The sequence below is a fragment of the Micromesistius poutassou genome, assembly GCF_964030765.1.
Source record: "Micromesistius poutassou genome assembly, chromosome: 15".
In the NCBI taxonomy this organism is placed as follows: domain Eukaryota; kingdom Metazoa; phylum Chordata; class Actinopteri; order Gadiformes; family Gadidae; genus Micromesistius; species Micromesistius poutassou.
This window is the reverse complement of record NC_140285.1, coordinates 360,361-377,681: the sequence shown is the minus strand read 5'-3', so window position 1 is coordinate 377,681 and position 17,321 is coordinate 360,361. Positions and strand designations below refer to the sequence as shown.

The 17,321-nt window shown below is 46.6% G+C and overlaps 2 protein-coding genes and 1 pseudogene across 3 annotated transcripts in view; all 3 read right to left on the bottom strand.

The window, feature by feature from the left end:
* Positions 1 to 1,348: 1,348 nt before the first annotated feature.
* LOC311359495 (hepatic lectin-like) lies at positions 1,349 to 2,138 on the bottom strand (the record flags this gene model as incomplete). The annotated part of the gene is made up of 1 exon (XM_084479524.1): positions 1,349 to 2,138. The coding sequence occupies exon 1, from the start codon at positions 2,123 to 2,125 to the stop codon at positions 1,349 to 1,351; it is 777 nt and encodes a 258-aa protein (XP_084335650.1). The 5' UTR covers positions 2,126 to 2,138.
* A 9,364-nt stretch (positions 2,139 to 11,502) lies between these two features.
* Positions 11,503 to 12,854, bottom strand: LOC311359594 (natural killer cells antigen CD94-like). The gene has a single exon (XM_084479644.1). The coding sequence runs from the start codon at positions 12,800 to 12,802 to the stop codon at positions 12,056 to 12,058; it is 747 nt and encodes a 248-aa protein (XP_084335770.1). The 5' UTR covers positions 12,803 to 12,854; the 3' UTR covers positions 11,503 to 12,055.
* Positions 12,855 to 14,585: 1,731 nt separating this feature from the next.
* Positions 14,586 to 17,321, bottom strand: part of LOC311359670 (natural killer cells antigen CD94-like) — a 164,129-nt pseudogene continuing 161,393 nt past the window's right edge. The window contains exons 2-3 of the transcript in view: positions 15,464 to 15,733; positions 14,586 to 14,606 (exon numbers count right to left, since the gene is read on the bottom strand). The product of the transcript in view is annotated as a natural killer cells antigen CD94-like (transcript). The remainder of the gene's footprint in view (positions 14,607 to 15,463; positions 15,734 to 17,321) is intronic.

Genomic DNA, 17,321 nt, shown 5'->3' with positions numbered 1-17,321 from the left:
CACACACACACACACACACACACACACACACACACACACCACCCCATCCCCACCTCCAGCCCCTCCCACCGGGCGGGGCGGGCCCCAGCCGGGACCAGTACACACACAACCTGGACCAGCTGCTGAGGGACGCCTTCGGGGCCCCTGGCTCCCAGAGCCCCGGGTCTCTGGGATGATGGGCAGGTGGACGACCAATCAGAGGAGGCCTGATGTGGACGCATGCTGGGCTGCTCCGTCAGGTCGTCACGTGACTGACTGGTCAAACTGGTGTGGTGGAACTGCTGCTGTGGTTTCATCGACACACCAGCGACCTGCCGCTCTGGAGACACTTGCTCAAGGACACAACGTTTTTTATTGCAATAAAGAGGAAAATATGAATTTAAAATGAGTATTAGTCGCTCCAACGTCGCTTGTGATCAGATACCTGGAAATCAATGATGTGTTACCATGTTTATACTCTGTGATATCCTACTTTACTGAGGAATGAGTTCAATAGCAGAACTTGTTTCTCTGTTTGAAGAGAACGAACAGGACCTTAAAACATAAAATATTAATGTTTTATGATTTGTTGTTAATAAAAAGGATAAGAGGATTTCAAAAGACCATTTCATGTACAATTTATTATTTTATTTATTGGATTAAGAACTGGGTTAAGAGTTGGAACATATATTAAAAAATATAGTACAACATTTTTCGTGACAAGGGAACTATGAGAAAGATTCAGGGCAAATACTGGAGTAAGAAATGTTGCAGATGAAACATTGCTTGATTGGGAATATCATTTTTTTATTCATCAGTCCCAAAAGTAAATTAGACATCAGTTCAAAGAGACAAGTCCAGACTAAACCCACATAATAAAATACAAACAAAGCATATCAGAGCCGCTAAAACAGTCCGAGTGCAGACCTACAAGCCTATTCAGACACCAGGACACAAGTCTACTGTTCCCTCTGAACACGGTAGAACCACTAGATCATTTATATACAAGTGTTTTATATTGATCACACTACATGGTACCAAAGTCAAAATACAATTCAATATAAAAATTAATTTAGTTTAAAACATCTGCTTTGAACACATCCGTTAAAAGTGTGGTTTGCGGCAACTGAAAACCAGCCAATGGCTGTCTGACTCTTTATCTCCTAACCTCAGCCTCTAACAGAGAGCAGCATCTATGTACAGCTCCTGCAGTGACCAGTGAAGGATTCATGTCATCTCCTTTTAAGGAACACCTTGCAGCCAGCACAGCTCTTATCCAATGGAGGAACCCAACAAGTATGAAACAAAACAGCCAACGTCTGTTAGCATTAAGATGTAAAAAATAGTCACCAAGAAATGTTTTCATCAATCATTTCATTAAATTATGTTCACAAAGCCCATAGCATAGGGCTTCACACCTCTCATCTGTCCATTTAAATTGGTTCTGCTCCAGGACCCTCACTAAGCAGTTCTGGTTCTCACCACCATGAGGTCTCCCTCCACTCCAGGAGGGGTTATCCAGTGACAGGACGGTCCCATCAACCCATCTCCACATCCCTTCAGCGGCCTTATCTGTCGCTCCGAGCCAGATGATGAAGTTGAACTTTCTAATGAAGTCCATCTCCTCTTTACTGTCCACCACCACCAGATCTGCTCCTTTGGAAACACAGAACTCCCTGCTCTTATTCCAGGATAGAAACGCGGAAGAGAAGTAACATTTGCAACCAAACTTATCCCAACCAACTGGACATTCCTGTTTACAAAGCAGTGCGTCTCTCTGTTCTGTTAAATTCTTCAGCCTTTGGAGAAGTTGCTCCACGTCTCTGTCCATGATTACAGTCTTCTCCATGATGGTCTTGTGTTTCACTGCCAACCCAATCAGTCTAGCCAGCATTACAACAGACAGCAGGCCCAGAAGCACCACCACTGCCCAGATGTGACACTTGGTAGGGATCACAGCGTCCGGCCGCTGACTTCTTCCTGTTCCCAGAGACTTGGAGGACTCCTCTGTCCCCACAGAGTCCTGCTGTTGATCTCTGAGGCTCTCAGGACAAACCAAGATGTCCACTATCCTCTCCTCTCCCTCTCCTTGTGTATTCCTGGTCTCAGTCATCATGTTGGGCGTTGCGTAAATCGCCTCAGCCATGTTCTGGTCTAAAGTGTTTTCAGAGAGTTGATCTTATCCTACCCCTGTGAGTGCTTGGCCCTTCTGTGTGTTCTGTATGACAGCATGTCAAAGTCTTTAGGGGAACTTTGATCAAACGGGAAGTCTTTAACCACATGTTACTTTCCACTTGTGCTCATAGAGACTGGGTGTCAGTGGTACGTCTGCAGCATCACTGAGGGTCATTTCAGTAATGTTCAGATTATTCTACTTACTTCAAAGCGATCAAAATATACATGAAGACATGTTTGAAATACATATCTTTGTCATAGGCCTATGCTAAAATAACATTTTAAATTTAATATAAAAGGTTAGACTATTTAAAAATGTGGGTTTAATATAGAATTTGTTTCGAGTGAGATATTATTTAATGTTTGGTACCAATGATTAAAATATATAAAAGAAAAATTTCAGGGCAAACACTGCAATTAAAAGGATTGAAGCTGAAGAAATAGTGGATTAGTAACAGAAACCTTCAGTCAAAAAGCAAATCAAAGATCAGTTCAATGTTGAGCCGCTACAACAGTTCAGACCTACAAGCCTATTCAGACACCAGGACACAAGTCTACTGTTCCCTCTGAACACGGTAGAACCACTAGATCATTTATATACAAGTGCTTTATATTGATCAGACTACATGGTACCAAAGTCAAAGTGCCGGTACGTGGTTCCATAGTTGCGACTATTGTTAATATTGTTTTTGAGATGAGTTTCTCACCCTTGTTTTCTCACAGAAAGTATGTGTTTTTTTACACTCACTTTAAACACATCTGTTATAAATGTCCATTTCATTTTTCTGAAGGGTGATCTTCACACCATTGAAGGGACAAAGGCAGCCCTAGATAGAGAACTAGAGTGGTTTGTAGCAACTGAGAACTAGCCAATGACTGTCATGACTCTTTATCTCCTAACCTCAGCTTCTAACACCAAGAGCAACTGTGGAAACATTGAAAAAAATAAAGTTACAAGAGCAGCTTCTATGTACAGCTCCTGCAGTGACCAGTGAAGTGTTCATCTCCTTTTAAGGAACACCTTGCAGCCAATCACTGTGTCAGTGGTACGTCTGCTGCATCACTTAGGGTCATATCAGCAATGATATGCCGATTATTCTACTTACTTCAAAGCAATCAAAATGTACATGAAGACCTGGTTGGAATATATATATTTTTGTGCTAAGCCTTTGCCAAGATAACATGTTAAAGTTAATAAAAAGGTTAGGTGCTGCCTGTGTGCGTGCTGCCTGTGTGCGTGCTGCCTGTGTGTGTGCTGCTTGCCTCGGCACGTTGCCATAGCGATCGATTTGAGTGACGTAGCTGCTGGTGCGAAGGAGAGAGAGAAATGGAGATAGAGACGGAGACGAGCGCTGAATTGCGGTCTTCACCCCCCAATCGCTTTAAAATTTATTCTTCCTGAAACTGATGAAATTTAGGTGTTTCTGGATGCTCTTTTTCTTCACGGGAAAACCAACATTTCAACCACTTGTCCATTTGCTTGATTTACTATTGTCTAGCTTTCAGAATTAAAACAAAAAAATATATATTATTTTTTTAATGTAGAACTTTTACCCCCTGCAGTACTCTTAAGTGCCCCTAGGGGCCCGCCTACCTCCATTGGAGGACCACTGCTGTAGCGTGTGGACAGAGCCTCACCTGTCCGTGGATCCAGCTCCCAGAAGTCCTCTGGCTCCGGGACCCGGGTGTGCCGGGTGTATTTCCTCAGCCGCGGCCCGGAGCCTCCCCTGGAGGTCCAGCCTGGAGGACGGCTGCTTGTCCGGCCGGTTCCACCTTGACCCCCGTCACCGGCGGCCTCCTCTCCTACCGTCTCCGACAGACCCAGCTGGGAGCAGCTGTGGAAGACGTCTGATTCCCCCTCGGGGCTCACCGGCGGTGACTGGACGTCCAGTGGGTCATGCTCTAGTGTGGCACTAAAGGCCCATGAACCAAGGCCTCTTACTGGTATGGGACAGCCAACCCAGTCTCACACAGGGACAGACCATTCATGTTCCCTTATACTAGCGCCCTATTATCGATATAAAACCCTCCCTCGTCGCCAAACCTACTGAGTACAGGACAACACACCCACGTGGTCAATGGCTTTCTCCAGATCCAGATTAATGAAGTAATATGTATCTTCCCTTCCCTTATCTTAAACGTTTGTCAAAAGTCCATTATAAAAATAGCTACAGTCCTAACCAACAACCTGAAACACAGAGACATGCTCATTGATGAGGATTCGAGATTAACATCAACAAAAGGGTTTATAAGATGATTTTAAATTATTTAATATACAATTTATTATCGATTTCACAAAGCCGTATGTTAAGAGTGGGAACAAACATTCTGGAGGTATTATACATCGTTTTTTTACAGTGATCTTTTTACAAAAAACAACAGAAAAGAATCAGACATCCCTCTGTGCCCCAGTGGTTATTCCTTACTGTCCTTCTGGTCGCGGTGATTGTGCACGATAACAGCAGCCATGTGGCTGTTGGTTTAGCTGTGGATATGACAACAAATGGGAATCCGGACAATAAATAATTGCCTAGATGTATTGATCGCGAGCCATGGTACCAATCCAGCAATGTTTTGCCAACAATGTTCCACCCAATTGTAAAAATCGTTATCTATGCACTGCCGAATTTCTTAATTGCGTTGCAGGTTATCCTTGCCTTACACAATGGTCTAGGTGTACATACACACCTACACTTTATAAAACAGGTCCTGGTGTTTCTCGGCATGGAATAGGCCCTAAGTTTCATTGTGTGGTCGTATCAGGGGGAGCTTTTGCAGAGCAGGGAGGATTTTCTCTTTCAAACAATTGTTTCCAAGTGTATTGCATGAAATGGTTCCACTAAAGGCTCACTGTCTTGAGAACATCAATCAAGATATAACATAGAAGCTAATGAAGAATCGCAGATGCACTATATATATATATACATAATTTTGTACAGTTATCTACACATGCGTGTGAGAGACCCATGGGTGTGAGATTTCTTTGATAAAGAACCGGGGACAGAATAGAGAAACTGTGGTATGAGAAAATGTTTGTCTGTTTTTTAAACTCTTGAGTCATCTCAGTATTTCCACATCCTAGTCTAGAGGGAAGTTCCACGGGGAGGTTCAAAGGTTCGGGCGGAGTCCAAGAGAGGCGACCAATCAACCGCCTCGTTTAGGGAATCATGGGAAAAAGGTTTCTTCTGATTTTTTTTACCCAGGATGCATTAGAAATGTTTATGCTTCTCGGTTGTGACTCTGGAATAAGAACGGTAAAGTGGAGGTCCAACATTCAAAACGGTGGTTTTATTCCGTAGGGTCGCAGTGTCAGCCACGCGGTCACCATCCAGCCCGGGTCGCTAGGGTGAGGGTCTGTGGCAACGCAATGCATGATGGGACTGAGCACGAGAAACGTCCGTCAGGAGCGTCAGTGTACAAAGAGAGCCGTGAACGCAGCGAACGCACGAGAGGAGGGACCGACGGCCCGGGCATCAACCCCCCATGGAGCTGTGGTGTTGTGTTGTGTTGTGTTGTGTTGTGTTCTGCTGTGTTGTGTTGTGTTGCGTTGTGTTGTGTTGTGTTGTGTTCTGCTGTGTTGTGTTGTGTTGTGTTGTGTTGTGTTGTGCTGTGTTGTGTTGTGCTGTGTTGTGTTGTGCTGTGTTGTGTTGTGTTGTGTTGTGCTGTGTTGTGTTGTGTTGTGCTGTGTTGTGTTGTGCTGTGTTGTGTTGTGCTGTGTTGTGTTGTGCTGTGTTGTGGGTCTGATGAGCAGCAGGAGGAGGGCGGCGGGGGGGCAGAGCTCCGCCCCTCTAAACGAGGACGTTTTAAACAAACTGAGGGTCCGGGGACGGCCTGGGCCCCGAGATGGTGGGGAGCAGCGCGGGGGGTCCAGGGGTCCAGGGGGGGGGGTCCTCAGTTCAGGTATATCTTCATACATGTGTATTTACAACCAGAGGACGGATATGGAGCGGGAGCGTCGTCAGGCGGGACGGCCCGCCCCCTAGGGCACGCAGCGGGGCTCCTTGAGGCAGTCCCTTGGGACGGCCTGCTCCTTGGGCCCCGCGCTCGGCTCGCCGCCCGCCTGGCTCTGCTGCTGGGGCCGGGCGTGGGGCCCCTGGGGGTGGGGCCCCTGGGCGTGGGGACCCTGGGCGTGGGGACCCTGGGGGTGGGCCCCCTTGGTCCGGGGCATGGTGACCTTGTCCGTGATTGGACGGCTGCGTCCCGTGCTCCTGCTGCCGGCCGGCGTTCTGCCGGTCCCCCGTGGGCGGGCCCGTCACACTGGAGCCATGAGAGTCCTCCAAGACTCCTCCTCCTCCTCCTCCTCCTCCTCCTCCTCCTCCTCCTCCTCCTCCTCCATCATCTCCTCCTCCACCCTCTCCTCCTCCTCCACCCTCTCCTCCACCCTCTCCTCCTCCACCATCTCCTCCTCCTCCTCCTCCTCCTCCCTCTCCTCCTCCTCCACCATCTCCTCCTCCTCCTCCTCCTCCTTCTCCACCGACGTCCTCCCTCGCGGCCTCAATGTCGTTGCCATGGTGACGGCCGGCGTGGTGGTGGTGGTCGTCGGGGCGGTGGAGGGCGTGGCCCGGCGGTGCCACCTGCAGGTAGGCGCGGGCGCGGTGGCGGCGTCGCTGAAGTCGGTGACGCGGCACTCGTACGTCCCCTCGTCACGAGGACGCACCGCCGAGAGGCGGAGCCTGTGGGAGATGTTGCTACCGGCAACCTTCACCACCTGGCGCAGAGGGGGAGAGAGAGAGAGAGAGAGAGAGACAGAGAGAGAGAGAGAGGGAGAGAGAGTGGAGGAGAGAGAGAGAGAGAGAGAGAGAGAGAGAGAGAGAGAGAGAGAGTGAGAGAGAAGGAGAGAGAGACAGAGACAGAGAGAGAGAGAGAAAGAGAGAGACAGAGAGACAGAGAGAGAGAGACAGAGAGAGAGAGAGAGACAGAGACAGAGAGAGAGAGAGAGAGAGTGAGAGAGAAGGAGAGAGATAGAGAGAGAGAGCAAGAGCGAGAGCAAGAGAGAGTGAGGGAGAGAGAGAGAGAGTGTGAGAATGAGGGAGAGAGACAGATAGGAGAGAGAGAGCGAGTGAGAGGGCGAGAGAGAGATAGGAGAGAGAGATTAAAATATATCGAGATACAAGGAGGACACAAGTACTAGTACTAGTATTAAGTACATGAGGATGATGATGATGATGATGATGAAGGCCATGTGGTCTTACAACAGCAGAGGTCCAGTGGGAATGGAACCCCTAACCCTGGCCGCGTTAATGCGATGATCTGTCAGGTGATCTACACACGACCACTGACCGTATAGCGCGTACATATATCAGTGGAGGCTGCTGGTCTTTCAAAAAGGGGAAGCTCATATAATTGTCAATTTATGTTTTATGTAAATTATCCTCTCTGTTCCTTTTCAAGGAAATGCTCTGTCATACCAACTAGCTGTCCTTTCCAGTGACTTGACCAGTGTCCTCTCAATGGCCAGCAGAGCTAGGCTGCTTAAACGGCCTTGGCCCATTGTGTTACGGGTGTAGGACTTGAGCCGCTTTAAACAGGAGAAGCTCCTTTCTACACCTGCAGATGTAGCTCAAATTTTTGCCACTAATGAGAACAGTTTGTAAAGCTGAGGCATTGCACTGTCCAACTCCATGTCTTTAAGGAACACCAAGAAATCACACAGCTTTCCCCTGTCACCCTGCAAGTCCTGATCTGAATACAGGACTACAGGAATACAGGACAAGTTCAGACCTCAGGCTCCCTGAATCAAAGTAACAAGGAAATGTGGGAATTATGTTAAACTGAAGCAAGGAATTGCGTGAATAAGTGTAAGTGTTTGAAATGTACGATGAAAATTGTCAAGCAATTTCGCCAAGCAAATATCAAGAAATATGTTGCAGTTTGTCTTCCGACTCGCTTGCAAAATCCGCGATGGGACTGAGGAATGAAGAGAGCTCCGGCGATTTATTATAGTTCAGAATCGCTGTCAATCAAACGGCAACGCAGTCTTTTGCAGACCCTCCAATCATCACGCAGAAGCCCAGTGTCCAGGTCAGCCCAGAGACGCTGAGCATCCGTGGGAGGAACAGAATCGCAGAATTATCCAATGACCATCAACTTTCGACAAACTAAAAAAGCTGTTCTATGCAGCCCCATTGAAGTGGATAGACGCTGAGCTTAAACAGGCAAATGCACTGTGACGCTACGGGAGTGTATGAGAAGGAAATCGAGTCAGTCGACCTGCGATAAGCAGCTGATTCTGAACGAACTCGTCTTCGAGATGGACGTGTCCAACTCATTTTTAGTCAAACAAACACAACAGTATATATTTAATTTTTAAATTTTAGGAGAAGCTGAGCTTCCCTTGCAGTCTTAGATAAATCGCCACTGCTATATATAGTGTAGTATATAGTATACTATAGGATATAGTATATATAAAGTATGTAGCACAAAGCTTATGCAGTTCAGCATGGAGTTACAAATATCCCCCCCCCCGGGACCCTAACCCTATTCCTCCTCAGCCTCCCTACTGGCCTCACCTCATTGGTCGACCACGAGTAGGAGGGGGTCCTGGCCCCTCTGAAGGAGCAGGCCATCTCCACGTCCTGGCCCCCGAGGGCCCGCACGTCACGGGGCACCTCCGTGAACATGGCTGGAGGGAGGAGAGAGGAGAGAGGAGGGAGGAGGAGGAGGAGGGAGGAGGGGGAGGAGAGAGGAGGAGGAGGGGGAGGAGGGAGGAGGAGGAGGGAGGAGGAGGAGGAGGAGGGAGGGAGGAGGAGGAGGAGGAGGAGGAGGGAGGAGGAAGGAGGAGGAGGAGGAGTAGGAGGAGGGGGAGGAGGAGGAGGAGGAGGGGGAGGAGGAGGAGGAGGAGGGAGGAGGGAGGGAGGAGTAGGAGGAGGGGGAGGAGGAGGGAGGAGGAGGAGGAGAGGCGTGAGGACTCAGGCTCCTGGCCCCTCTGACAGGAGTCTGCTTCCAGACAGTGTTTGGACCCCATGGCCCCTCCCTGATCAGAGGCAGGGGGCTCCTGTCTGGTGGGACAGACGCAGCCTTGGGGAGGCCCTTCAAACCGTTTGAATTATTGGGGGCCTGTGGCTCAGGAGGCGGAGCGGGTTGGCTGGTCACCGGAAGGTTGCTGGTCTGAGTGTGGAGGTGTCCCTGAGCGAGACGCCTCGCCCTGACTGCTCCTGACCCGCTGGCTGTCGCCCCGCGCGGTCGACTCCGCCGTCGGTGTGTGAATGTGTGCATGAATGTGAGGCAATACACTACAGCTGCTTTGAGTGGTCACTGGTTAGAAAACGGAATAAATGTAGTCCATTTACCATCCATCCTATATTTTAATCCTGAATGTACCATCACATGATGTCTGCAATCTCTTGTGACCCCATATGCATGGCAGAGGGGCCCCAAAAGTAAATCAGGCAGTGGACTGCATCAGAAGGTCATAGAGAGAGACGTCTTGTATAGTGTGTACAGATTATAGCCGCCACCGTCTATAACAAACACGAGGACTGTGGTGAGGACGATGCTACACGCCACCTACAGTAGGAGGCTGCCCCTCCCCAACCTCGATGACTTTAACTGGGCTCCTCAGGGCTGCTCAACCTGGGGGCCCCTGCTGTAAGACACACCAACCACAATCCACATACACTGGAGCACCAGGTAAGGGGCCCTCGCTAGGAAGAGTTAACAGCAGGGGGCCCTGAGGAGCCGTTCACTGTAGAGAAATGACAAAGTCTTGTTTGACCACTTGGGGGCAGAATTGTACAGCTTGTAGAGTCAGGCTGTTGGAGCAGAACCACGAGCCTGATAGCAGAAAACAAGTCTGCTGCTATCTGCTCACCAGATGCCAGAACAGCTTTGAACAGAGAACAACTGAAAATATACGAAGCTGGTTTAAAATTAAACTGTTGATTCTGAAAAAATAAAATTATATAGTTGTTTAGAAAAACGCAAACTGAGTTTTGTGTTCTTGAGTGTACACTGTACCACAGACGAGATTCTTAAATATAATTATTAATTCTTAGTCATTTCCCTCTCTGGGTCCTCCTCCTACATTTAGCGGCCATCATCCTGGAGAGAGAAGCAGAGGACCTCTGGGATCGAACCCGGACCCTTTGGACGCCCTACCCACTAGACTAGCCCCGCCCCCATACACACACATGTATTAATACATGTGTCTTCATTCCTCTGTGGTTCAGGTGAGGCTGACCTGGATGCTGTCTGTGATGCCTGCCTTCCCTACCTGAGCTGTAGACAACCAATCAGCCTTCAGAAGGCGTGTCTAAGGTAACAGCGCTACAGTCCACACACACATACACACACACACACACACACACACACACACACACACACACACACACACACACACACACACACACACACACACACACACACACAAACGGGGTGAGGGTAAATAAATGTTGGATTCAAGCTAAATGAGCTTGATGGGTGAAACATGGATCCATGAAATCCTACTGAGACCCCGACTCAAAGGTAAAAGGTGTCTCGGCGTGCTGCTGACTCCTCCCCTTCCTCCTCCTCCAGCGTGTTCCGTCACCTGATCCAGGCGGACCCGGACGCCTTCTGGCTGACGCTGAGCCAGCTGCACACTCCCCTCCCCTACGCCCCGCCCCATCCCCACCTCCAGCCCCTCCCACCGGGCGGGGCAGGCCCCAGCCGGGACCAGTACACACACAACCTGGACCAGCTGCTGAGGGACGCCTTCGGGGCCCCTGGCTCCCAGAGCCCCGGGTCTCTGGGATGATGGGTAGATGGACGACCAATCAGAGGAGGCCTGATGTGGACGCATGCTGGGCTGCTCCGTCAGGTCGTCACGTGACTGACTGGTCAAACTGGTGTGGTGGAACTGCTGCTGTGGTTTCATAGACACACCAGCGACCTGCCACTCTGGAGACACTTGCTCAAGGACACAACGTTTTTTATTGCAATAAAGAGGAAAATATTAATTTAAAATGAGTATTAGTCGCTCCAACGTCGCTTGTGATCAGATACCTGGAAATCAATGATGTGTTACCATGTTTATACTCTGTGATATCCTACTTTACTGAGGAATGAGTTCAATAGCAGAACTTGTTTCTCTGTTTGAAGAGAACGAACAGGACCTTAAAACATAAAATATTAATGTTTTATGATTTGTTGTTAATAAAAAGGATAAGAGTATTTCAAATGACCGTTTCATGTACAATTTATTATTTTATTCATTGGATTAAGAACTGGGTTAAGAGTTGGAACATATATTTAAAAATATGGTACAACATTTTCCGTGACAATGGAACTATGAGAAAGATTCAGGGCAAATACTGGAGTAATAAATGTTGCAGATGAAACATTGCTTGATTGGGAATATCATTTTTTTATTCATCAGTCCCAAAAGTAAATTAGACATCAGTTCAAAGAGACCAGTCCAGACTAAACCCACATAATAAAATATAAACAAAGCATATCAGAGCCGCTAAAACAGTCCGAGTGCAGACCTACAAGCCTATTCAGACACCAGGACACAAGTCTACTGTTCCCTCTGAACACGGTAGAACCACTAGATCATTTATATACAAGTGTTTTATATTGATCACACTACATGGTACCAAAGTCAAGATACAATTCAATATAAAAATGAATCTAGTTTAAAACATCTGCTTTGAACACATCTGTTAAAAGTGTGGTTTGCAGCAACTGAAAACCAACCAATGACTCTTTACCTCCTAACCTCAGCCTCTAACAGAGAGCAGCATCTATGTACAGCTCCTGCAGTGACCAGTGAAGGATTCATGTCATCTCCTTTTAAGGAACACCTTGCAGCCAATCACAGCTCTTATCCAATGGAGGAACCCAACAAGTATGAAACAAAACAGCCAACGTCTGTTAGCATTAAGATGTAAAAGAAATAGTCACAAAGAAATGCTTTCATCAATCATTTCATTAAATTATGTTCACAAAGCCCAGGCATACTGGTTTCACAGTTCTCATCTGTCCATTTAAATTGGTTCTGCTCCCAGAACCTCCTTAAGCAGTTCTGGTTCTCACCACCATCAGGTCTCCCTCCACTCCAGGAGGGGTTATCCAGTGACAGGATGGTCCCATCAACCCATCTCCACATCCCTTCAGCGGCCTCATTTGTCGCTCCGAGCCAGAAGACGAAGTTGATCCTTCTAATGAAGTCCATCTCCTCTTTACTGTCCACAACCACCAGATCTGCTACTTTGGAAACACAGAACTCCCTGCTCTTATTCCAGGATAGATTCACGGAAGAGAAGTAACATTTACAACCAAATTTAACCCAGCCAACTGGACATTCCTGCTTACAAAGCAGTGCGTCTCTCTGTTCTGTTAAATTATTCAGCTTTAGGAGAACCTGCTCCACGTCGGTCTTGTATTTCACTGCCAACCCAAGCAGTCCAGCCAGCAGGACCACAGACAGCAGGCCCAGAAGCACCACCACAGCCCTGATCGGACACCTAGGAGGGCTCACAGCGTCCGGCCGCTGACTTCTTCCTGTTCCCAGAGACTTGGAGGACTCCTCTGTCCCCACAGAGTCCTTCTGTTGGTCTCTGAGGCTCTCCAGACTAGCGTAGATGTCCATTATCCTCTCCTCTCTCTCTCCTTGTGTATACCTGACCTTGGTCATCATGTTGGGCGTTGCGTAAATCACCTCAGCCATGTTCTGGTCTTAAGATTTTTCACAGAGTTTATCTTATCGTTCTACCCCTGTGAGTGGTTGGTCTCTCTGTGCGTTCTGTATGACAGCAGGTCGAGGTCTTAACACCCACTATTACCAAACAGGAAGTCTTTATAACCGGATGAGCCGACGTGGGAACTGCAATATTGCAACACCTCAGTGTTGCCAAGGCAATCGCAGGGGATGACAAACAACCACAACCACAACTCTTTTTCCGGCCGAAGCTTGTATGTTTGATGTAGAATAATAAAGCTCCAGTCTTATTTGAACCACAGAACCCCCCCAGCACCAAGACACGGCAGGTAATTAGTTCAAATCACTAATCATGGGTTCAGAGCTTCATAAGTAACAGGGCAGCTGGAGGTGGAGATCAAGCTAAATCATTTTCATTTTGGCAAATGTCTTACATGTGGACTTTAACTTAAACAAAAAGATACACCATGTTTATGTTGAATTGACTTGGTACCATGTAGTGTGATCACTACAGCACAAATTATCTTGTAATGCCAACTTTCTCACTCTGACTGATTCCGATACTGATAGTCGATCGTAAAAGTCCAGTTTTTTTTAAATAGCTGAAATTATCAGATCTCATAGCCTGTAATCTGAGTCATTAGGTTAGTTCTGCAAACAGAGCTCAACTATTGTTGTTCTTAGGCTGTCTTCTGTCTTTCATTCTTTCTTTCTTATTCTCTACAAATTTTGGGACCCTACTCCTTCCACAATTTTTCACAGAGAGACTCCATTCACCTTGAAACTTTTAATTTTTTTAAATGTTCATAATAGCATGGAATCGCACGCTAGGCTACTACTTTTTCTACATCAAATAATTTATAGATTTTTAAATATCCAACTTTTAAAACCTTACATTTAATAATGTAAGTCAATAAGAGGACGGCAAAGCCGTCCGCCCATTCTCTGACACTTCAACTACTGGTCAATTTCTAAATGTTAAACTTTGTTCAAACAATTAAGAAATCACACTTCAAATATATCTAAACAACTATATCATTTTCTTTTTTCTGAATCAATAAATTAATTTTAAACCAGCTTCGTATATTTTCAGTTGGTCTCATTGACTTCTCTGACACTTCAACTACTCCACATTTCTCAACTTGGTCCATTGGAGTCCGTTCAAAGCTGTTCTGGCATCTGGTGAGCAGATAACAGAACAGCAGACTTGTTTTCTGCTATTAGGCTCGTGGTTCTGCTCCAACAGCCTGACTTTACAAGCTGTACAAGTCTGCCCCCAAGTGGTCAAACAAGACTTTGTCATTTCTAAAGAAACTCTGCAAACTGTGTTTTGTGTTCCTGAGTGTACACTGTACCACAGACGAGATTCTTAAATATAATTATTAATTCTTAGTCATTTCCCTCTCTGGGTCCTCCTCCTTCTGAGGGACGCCTTCGGGGCCCCTGGCTCCCGGAGCCCCGGGTCTCTGGGATGATGGGCAGGTGGACGACCAATCAGAGGAGGCCTGATGTGGACGCATGCTGGGCTGCTCCGTCAGGTCGTCACGTGACTGACTGGTCAAACTGGTGCGGTGGAACTGCTGCTGTGGTTTCATAGACACACCAGCGACCTGCCGCTCTGGAGACACTTGCTCAAGGACACAACGTCTTTTATTGCAATAAAGAGCAATACAAATATGAATTTAAAATGAGTATTAGTCGCTCCAACGTCGCTTGTGATCAGATACCTGGAAATCAATGATGTGTTACCATGTTTATACTCCGTGATATCCTACTTTACTGAGGAATGAGTTCAATAGCAGAACTTGTTTCTCTGTTTGAAGAGAACGAACACAGGACCTTAAAACATTAAATATTATGTTTTACGATGTGTTGTTAATAAAAAGGATAAGAGGATTTCAAAAGATTGAATAAAAAAGGATTTTTACAAAAAAAAAACTAATAAGCGTTATTTTGGAACACTGCCATTCAACATATGACAGATTGAACATTTCTTGACTGACATTAGTACGTTTTGATCCCAAAACAGTCGCAAAAGTAAATTAAATATCAGGTTAATGTCTGTTCAAAGGGACTAAGTACAAACTTAATCCAAATACCAAAATATAAGCACAACATATTACTCAAGAGCTGCTTTAAAGAAAATGTCAAATTCACTAAAAATACATCTAAATAGACGCTCGACTTAGATTCAACACAATTTACTCTGTATGTGTGAGAACGCACGCATGTGTACTTCAAAAGGGTTACTTTAGTTACGCAAAACTAAGCTTGTAGCATTTTTAATTGACAATATATTTTTTGACTACTAGGGGTCAGGCTTGTACAGCTTGTAAAAGCAGTCTCTTGGAGCCGCTAAAACAGTCCGAGTGCGGACCGACAAGCCTATTCAGACACCAGGACGCAAGTTGTTCTAGCTGAACACCGTAGAACCACTAGATAATTTATATACAAGTGTTTGATAGTGATCATACTACATGGTACCAAAGTCAAGATGCAATTAAACATTTAACATATTTGTTAAACCTTCTACTTTGTTGTAAATTAAGTAAAAGGGTACATGTACAACATAGGCACAAATAAATGTTTTAGAAATCATTTTATTAAATTAATTTCACAAAGCACCCGCACAAAGAACCAACACTTCTCATCTGTCCATCGAGTCCACACATATTGGTTCTGCTCCACGTCCCTCTCTAGTCGGAGGCAGTTCCTGTCCTCACCACCATCAGGTCCCTCTCCTCTCCAGGAGGGGTTATCCAGTGACAGGACGGTCCCATCAACCCATCTCCACATCCCTTCAGCGGCCTCATCTGTCGCTCCGAGCCAGATGTTCACACCGTACCTGCTAATGAAGTCCATCTCCTCTTTACTGTCCACCACCAGATCTGCTCCGTGGGAAACACAGAACTCCCTGCTCTTATTCCAGGATAGATACACCTAGTAGAAAACAAGTAACATTTACAACCAAACTTATCCCAACCATTTGGACAGCACTGTTTACAAAGCAGTGCGTCTCTCTGTTCTGTTAAATTCCTCAGCTCTTTAGCTCTGGGCCGCCCAGAGATAAGGCGGCTCGCCAGTTTTCTAGTTTGAATACAATTTGACACTATTTGTTGCCACTCTACTTGTTCATTCACAGTGGTTGATGTATCTCAGAATAGTTATGAGGCAGCACGGTATAGGCATGATAGAGTCTTATTTCTTGATTTAGATGCGTACGTTTTGTTGCGTTTAGATGCACATATTCCGTCCTTGGTTTTGCACACATATAAAAATATTGCCTAACGGTTCTTTCAGTTTTCGTCTTTAAGTTTCACCTAAACGTACTACTGTATTCTCCTTTCCCTCGAGCTGAGCAATTGTAACAGAAACATTTCACCCCACCAGGATCAATAAAGTAATCCCAACCGGACTTTCCCATTCAATAAGGTCGACGTGTGGGTAGAATTGCTCTTCCAAAATGAACGAACCTAACGAATGAATGAACAAGGCCGTTCGCTCCACATTCTCCCGTCGGTCCCAGGGTGACGTCAGAGCCGCCGCTCTGTCTGCCCCGCGCAGGTAATCCCCCCGCAGGTGAGACACAGTAGCGAGAGACGACAGGTGAAGGTTGGTGGTGAAGGTTGACGTGGTGTGACGCCGCCAGCGACACATTAATGTTCCGCTGTCTCTGCTCTCTCTGCTCTGTTTCTAGCGCGCAGGAGATGAAACGCAGTGACATATAGGACCGTCGAATGGTGCTCGTTTGCAGGACGGATTCCCACGTTGGACGTAGGCACCAAGAGTCTCTTTTTGTTAGTCAGATTATGACAAGACAAGTCATAAACGACAAGTCATAAACATAACTATATTTTTTTATCCCGAGCCCACATGACAAGAGACACATGTTTATTTCAAGACTTTGTTGACGATTCATTTCTTAACGATACTTCGGTCTCTCTCTCTCTCTCTCTCTCTCTCTCTCTCTCTCTCTCTATCTCTCTCTCTCTCTCTCTCTCTCTCTATCTCTCTCTCTCTCTCTCTCTCTCTCTCTCTCTCTCTATCTCTCTCTCTCTCTCTCTCTCTCTCTCTCTCTCTCTCTCTCTCTCTCTCTCTACCACAGTGACCGCCAGAACAGGAAAAGTGTGCGGGGGCGAATTTAAACTGTGTGTGAGTGCCTGTGTGTGTGTGTGTGTGTGTGTGCGCATGTTGTGCTAGTGGTTTCTTGTGTGTGTGTGTGTGTGTGTGTGTGTGTTGTGCTAGTGGTTTCTTGTGTGTGTGTGTGTGTGTGTGTGTGTGTGTGTTGTGCTAGTGGTTTGCTGTGTGTGTGTGTGTGTGTGTGTGTGTGTGTGTGTGTGTGTGTGTGTGTGTGTGTGTGTGTTATGTTAGTACAAACCTGAATACTTTGTCAAAATAAGGAGCTGGCCCATCGTGGAGGAGCAGCAAGTCCCTCCTGGCTTCCTGTTTACCGCTGCCTCCTCCTCTCTCCTCTCCTCCTCCTCTCTCCTCTCCTCCTCCTCTCTCCTCTCCTCCTCTCACCTCTCCT